The 7,140-nt window shown below is 37.8% G+C and overlaps 1 protein-coding gene across 1 annotated transcript; it reads left to right on the top strand.

Annotated features, from left to right (window-relative positions):
- Positions 1–1,214: 1,214 nt before the first annotated feature.
- LOTGIDRAFT_139542 (hypothetical protein) lies at positions 1,215–5,478 on the top strand (the record flags this gene model as incomplete). Its single annotated transcript, XM_009049508.1, has 5 exons — positions 1,215–1,289; positions 2,997–3,365; positions 3,798–3,947; positions 4,547–4,683; positions 5,256–5,478. Coding segments are annotated over 5 exons (954 nt in total), but the record flags the coding sequence as incomplete, so codon positions are not given.
- Between the last annotated feature and the right edge of the window lie 1,662 nt (positions 5,479–7,140).

A 7,140-nucleotide genomic window follows, 5' to 3' on the forward strand; every position in this document is an offset into this window, starting at 1 on the left:
ACCTATAGACACACAGAAAGTTGGCACAAATACCATCTATTATAAGCTTGTTTGTATTTCTGTCTACTTGATTAAAGAGATTGTTAAGAGGTTTCTAAATTTTTTATGTGTATCAGGGACACTGATAGCATAGATTTGCACCATTCTGATTTGCAGTGTGTTAATTTTTTCTCTTTCTATCAGATGTAAAAGAACAAGGTGAATTCGACAAAGAAAAGACACCAACTCCACAAGAAACTGAGGAGGATCTGTCAGTTAAAGAAACTACACCAGTACCAGAAGAAAAACCACAAGAATTAAAAGAGGAACCCACACAAGAGCCCAAACAAGAATCTAAACCTCAGGAAGAACCAACACTTGAGCTGAAGGAAAAACCTCAAAAGGGACATAAACCTGAAGAGGAACCTAAGCCAGAGCCCGAGGAGGAACTGAAACCAGAGCCCAAAGAGGCGCCTAAGCCAGAGCCAAAAGAGGAACCTAAGCCAGAGCCTAAGGAAGAGCCCAAACCAGAGCCTAAGGAAGAGCCCAAACCAGAGCCAAAAAAAGAACCCAAGCCAGAGCCAAAAGAGGAACCCAAACCAGAGTCCAAGGAGGAACCAAAACCAGAGCCCAAAAAGGAACCCAAACCAGAGCCGAAGGAAGAGCCCAAAAAGCAACCCAAACCAGAGCCCAAGGAAGAATCCAAACCAGAGCCCAAGGAAGAACCCAAACCAGAGCCAAAGGAAGAATCCAAACCAGAGCCTAAGGAAGAACCCAAACCAGAGCCCAAAAAGGAACCCAAACCACAGCCCAAGGAAGAATCCAAACCAGAGCCCAAGGAAGAACCCAAACCAGAGCAAAAAGAGGAACCTAAACCAGAACCCAAACCAGAGCCCAAAGAGGAACCTAAACCAGAGCCCAAAGAGGAACCCAAACCAGAGCCCAAGGAGGAGCCCAAACCAGAGCCCAAAGAGGAATCTAAACCTCAGGAGGAACTTAAACCTAAGGAAGAACCTAAACCTAAAGAAGAACCAAAAGAAGAACCCAAAGAAGAACCCAAGCCTAAAGAAGAACCAAAACCTGACGAAGAGCCCAAACAAGAAGAAGTTAAAGAAGAGACCAGAAGTAACGAAACTGAACCTCAACCTACAACAGAACTTGCTGCTGAAGCCACAGATCTTCCTGTTGTTGAAGGAGAAGACCTATCCTACATACCAGAAGAACAAGTAAAGAATCAGGCTCCTATATTTGTGGACAAGATGAAGGACTGTGATATAGAGGAAGGTCGTTTGGCCAGATTTGATTGTCGAGTTTGTGCCTTCCCTGTTCCAGAAATAACATGGTGAGTAGCAGGGTTCAATTTATGCTGTATCACATCACAGTTTGCGATTCTAAATGACCCCTTTTGCGATCCAATATTTCCTTTGATTTGCCAAAAATTCATTTCAAATATTCTAAATTGCTACCAAATTTTTAAGAAATGCAAAGGAAAGATTAACTTGATTAGTCAAAACTAGAAATTGGTGTGATAAATTGCTGAAATCCATTTCTTTATGGTTCTATTGCCTGCTCATGGAACATTGAGATAAACTTAGCTTCGGCTTGGTTTTAATTTTAAACTTGTATCTTTGTAAAGATGAATTCCATATGACAAACTGTGCCCTAGGATTTACAACTTCAGAAGGACACTCTTATCAAAATTGACCCCAAAACAACCAATTGAATATTTTATTTATAGGGAAAAAGATGGCAAAGTTGTGGAGGAAGACAACCATTTTAAACTTCTCCATGAGAAAGATGAGATTTTTTCATTGTTGATTAAGGATTGTACTTTGAGTGATAGTGGAAGATATAGATGCTGGGCTCGTAATGAGTATGGTGAGGCTTACACTGAATCCTTACTCAATGTCATTGGTAAGTAAACTTTTCAAATTGAGGGAATCCTGCTCATGAGACCACCTTTATTAAGCCATCACCTTTAATGAGTCAATTAAACCACCATGACAGTTCTCCTTATCTCCTCTTATGTTTTCACATAGCCTATAGGGGAGACCCTTGAGTGGTCTCTTAATGCAGTTTCTACTGTAGGCTAAAATTTTGCACTTAGGAGAGTGTGGGGCTAGAGAATTTGCTGAAATAAATATCAATGTCACTTCCTGATTGGTTTAGGCTTAAAGCTTTCTGTTAGAGGTGCTCTCACCGGCCTTTTGTGAAAAAAGACGAAAATGAAAAAAAAAATCCTTACTAGCAAGACAATTCCGTTAATCAAAATCCAAAGAATGGTAAAATCGAGAGTATAAGTTGTGTAGTAATTGACTCCTCCAAAGAGAAGTTTCATCAGGTGTTTCAAAAACAGTAAGCATGGTCTTCTTTGTGTGTGACACCCACCACTACAGTATAGGTCAATATCATGAGAATATTAAACTCTGTGGTTGAATGGTACCAATGCTATAACTATTTATTTGGTATTTAGCTCTAGATAACTTACTTGAAGAAGGTGAAGTCAAACCAGCCTTTACTACCAGGTTCTACGATGTTGAAGTAACAGAAGGTGTCCCTGCTGAATTTGTTTGTATGGTGAGTTCTTATTGTAAATTTTTATTATTGTGTAAAAGCAATACATAAAATTTGACTGCTTCACTGTCCAACATAGAACATGTTTTTCAAGCCTGTCAACTTCTGAATATTATGTCTAGGAAAACCGTGGTCTGTAACCGTGGTCTGTTATCAGCAATTAGTTGTTGTAGCATACTTGGATAACTTAACATGAAAGAAAGTAGGTGGAGCTTAGTTATGTTACAACCAGTCCATTTTGATGTTCTTGCATGGCTTGTTTAAATATGTAAGAACCGTGGTATATATACTGCTTAATGTGACTCAGGTGAAACATAAAGTAATAGAGTCGCAAAGCTTAACCAAAGTCAAATGTCACTGTCAATGATAAGCACACAAAAAGGCACAATCGAATTCAAAATAGAACAAAAATTTGGTTTGCCATTTAATCATCTGTATTTCAGATTAAGGGAGATCCATCACCAGATGTGAAATGGTTCTTGAATGGTGAGCAACTGAAACCAGCTGAAGACATTTTAATCCGAAAAGAAGATGACGGACATCAGTTATTGGCATTCCGTAATGTACGCTTGGACCAAGCAGGGGAAATTACTTGTAAATTGAAGAATGATCTAGGGGAAGCAACATGTGTAGCTCAGTTAGTTGTGATGGAAGATCCCAGACGTCATGGACCAGAAGTGAAGCCACCAAAGTTCATCAAGAAGCCAGTAGATACAGAAGTGGATATGGGAGGGGATGTGAAGTTAGAGTGTACTGTAGCTGGGGAACCAGAACCTGATGTTACTTGGTTCTTTGAGGACAGAGAATTATTTGTAAGTTTTGTGATTTTCATTTTTATTCAATTGAGTGAATTCTTCTGCAAATCACTCATTAACCTAATGTTTTCTAGTTTTTTTTAAGAGAGAGTCCAATTTATATGTATATTTTGTTGATAAGCCTAACAGTCTAATTAAAATTAGACCAAACTTTCTTAAATGTTGTCAAAATAATATTTGAACTAATCTGATAAATATCACAAAGTGCCAGCTCGAGAAGTTAGAACTTTGGTTAAAGCAGACATCATCTATTTAGGTCAACGGGTTATTTTGACGATTGTTTAAGAGGCCTGCCTTTAGATCCTAACTGAAGTGGCTATATTAAAAAAAAAAAAAAAACAGAACGAAAGTTTGGTCTAACTTTAAGTAGACTGCACAGGTGTAGAACTTTAAAACTAGGATGTAAAACGCTATTTTATTTGACTTCAGGAATCCCACAGACGTATAATTCGTAAGAGTGGTAACAACCATGTTTTGAAGTTAAGAAACATGGCTGCCATGAATGCTGGGAAATACACCATAAGAGCTGTCAATATGGCTGGGGAAGCTAGCTGTACCTTTAAACTCGGTGTTAATGAAGTAGAGGAGATTCCAGATAGACCCAGGTCAGCTTAGCAAGGATTTTATTATCATATTTTAGTGCTTTTGACAACCCTACCTGCTTAATCTGGCTGTATTTGCCAGTCATGTCTGATAAGAGCAATGGCCAGATGATTTAGACAAGTTGAGCGTGTGGTCTTGAAGACAGTTATATATTAAAGGGATAGATTCACCATTAGTTTGACCAATCATATCCTAGTTTCAAAAACAGAATTTTTAGCTAATCTAATCACTAATAGTGTTCAAAGTTGATGTTTTAGGCTTCCTATCTATTTTTGTCCAGAATTATCTGTGTTTTAAATTTGAAAAGACAACACATCTTTTCTTGAGACTCTGCCATATATAGAAAAGACATATATAGAAACAGAAAGTGAAATTCTTAGTTTGAGGTATTTTTAAGGAAGTATGCAATTTTGGTTCATTTACAGTACTTCTGAAGACTATTTACCGAAATCAACCCTTGAAAATGGTGAATCTGTCCCTTTAAATGATATTTGTCATTTGACCTTGTTTGTTTGACGGAATCTGCTTAATTTCCTGTTTTGATAATTGATCTCTCTTCATGTTACAGTCCCAAGCGTGTAGTGGTACCAGAGACCAAATATGGTAGTGCTCCGTCATTTGCTAGTCGTATATCAGATGCCAGATCTCTAAAGGGAGGTAAAGTTCGTTTCGGATGTAGGACTATGGGTATACCTCAACCAGAAATACAATGGTAAGAACAAAACCTTTATGATTGTGGTTTATGGTGGGAATATGTGTGTCCTCATGGGATGATAACTCTTGTATTAAACAGATAGTAAAGAGGTTTTTCTAAATTTTGTATGTGTATGAGGGACACTGATAACATCAATTTGCACCATTCTAATTTTCAATCAGACATCTGTGGGTTTTGCAATTCCACTAAAACTAACTAACATCACTAATTGCAAAGAATCTTATATGATAAAGCATATTTGGCAATTAGTGATGTCATCAGACAGTTAGTGTCGATCGCTTAAGATATATGTCAAGATATGTCAACCGGGTTTCCCCCTGTCACTGCTGCATGTTGGAGGAGCTGACATGGAAAAAGCATCTAGTCACTCGGATGGGACCATGTGCTACAGACTGAGCACTTTAAAGATCCTAGACAGTTGGAAATCGTAAAAGAGCAGGCTTATGTCGCTGTCCTGGTAAGATATCCCTCATTGCACCCTGCATGGCGTTGCCCGTCTTCATTAGCCCAATTAGAACGTAAAACTTCATTTCATTTCGTTTGTTTAATTTTCTGTTTGTAAAATCCAGGTGTAAAGATGGACGACCATTAACCTCTACTGACCATGTCCAGATTGGACGTGATGCTACAGGTTTCTATTTGACTGTATCTGACGTAGCTCCAGAAGATGAAGGAGAATACAGCTGCACCATTAGAAATGACTCTGGTAAAGCTAGCTGTTCTGCCAGATTACAAATTGGAGGTATGGAGAGAAATATTATTACAAAACCTACACCCCTTATCAATAAGTAAATGCGACTGTGGGTTAATTGATCAAAATAGCTTTGTTTGAGGTGATGCACAAAGGGCTGTTCATCACCTATTCCCATTTTGAACTTGTGTTCATTTTTACAAAACAAACAATAAAAGTAGCTGCATATAAGCCTGTTGATTGGATAGTTTGAAAATCATGTATTTTTATTTCAGTTCCTAATACAAGAATTTCCTACTAAAGTGAAACAGATAAAAGTATATGACAGACATCTCGAAAGACAAGAATTACCTAGGCAATGTTGATCTCTGCATTGACCTCTAGATTGATCTCTACATTGACCTCTAGATTGATCTCTACATTGTTTTCTATATTGATCTCTATATTGATCTCTATATTGATCTCTATATTGATCTCTATATTGATCTCTATATTGATCCCTGGATTGATCTTTACATTGACCTCTAGATTGACCTCTACATTGTTTTCTACATTGACCTCTAGATTGATCTCTACATTGATCTCTACATTGACCTCTACATTGATCTCAATATTGATCTCTAGATTGACCTCTAGATTGACCTCTACATTGATTTCTACATTGATTTCTATATTGATCTCTATATTGATCTCTATATTGTTTTCTATATTGATCTCAATATTGATCTCTAGATTGACCTCTAGATTGACCTCTAGATTGATCTCTACATTGATTTCTATATTGATCTCTAAATTGATCTCTACATTGATCTCTAAATTGATCTCTAGATTGACCTCGAGATTGATCTCCACATTGATCTCAAACACAGTCTTGGGCACAGGATCATCAACCTTATAGTGTATGTAATGTGATTATATTGATTTTTATTTTTTTTTTAGATCCACAACCTACCCTGACATATCAATATATGCCTAAAGATAGGAAGAAATTCTCACCTAGTTTCGAGACAGTTGACACTGCACCACCTGTCAGAAGAACATTCGTAGAACTTGCTCCTGATGGTAAGGCTACTATTATTGGTACAAATGATTGTTCTGATATGCATATGACTGTGCATACTCAAAACTTTGCTTTCCTTTTATGGGCAGAATTGCTCAAAACACAGAGTTCATCTGTCATCATGTTTTCTTAGTTATGAATTATCATGTCTATTACAGAGAAAGTACCTACAATGCCAATCGGTAAACCATCGTTACTGGAAGTGAAGGCTGACGGTGCTAAGTTGTCATGGTTACCAGCTTATACATCTGGATTACCAGACAATGCTGGACCATGTTCCTATACAGTAGAAGCTCGTGAGGTTCCAGGAACATACTGGTCCAAACTGGGAACTGATATTTACGGAACAACCTATCTGGCTCGGCAGCTCAGACCAGATAAAGAGTACCAGTTCAGAGTTCGTGCTGAAAATAGATTTGGAAGTAGTGAACCCAGTCCGGTGGCTACTCTTGCCAAACGTGAAGGTAGGAAAATGGATTGCTGTGATAGCTTTAAGCTTGTTCTACTTCTAGCTCCAATCAGCTCTTCAATTGTTGCTTCTGCAATCCTTTGGCTGTCATCTTGTTATTAAGGGACTTTCAAAATAAATTGGGTAAAAATGTAAGATGGTTACAGGTGTGGGCTTGAATTAAATGCTTTTCAGGATGAATGGCAATTTTTAGCTTTATTCTTTTCCACGACTGTGTGCCATTTCTTTTGAATG

Source organism: Lottia gigantea (assembly GCF_000327385.1).
Source record: "Lottia gigantea unplaced genomic scaffold LOTGIsca_137, whole genome shotgun sequence".
NCBI lineage: Eukaryota > Metazoa > Mollusca > Gastropoda > Lottiidae > Lottia > Lottia gigantea.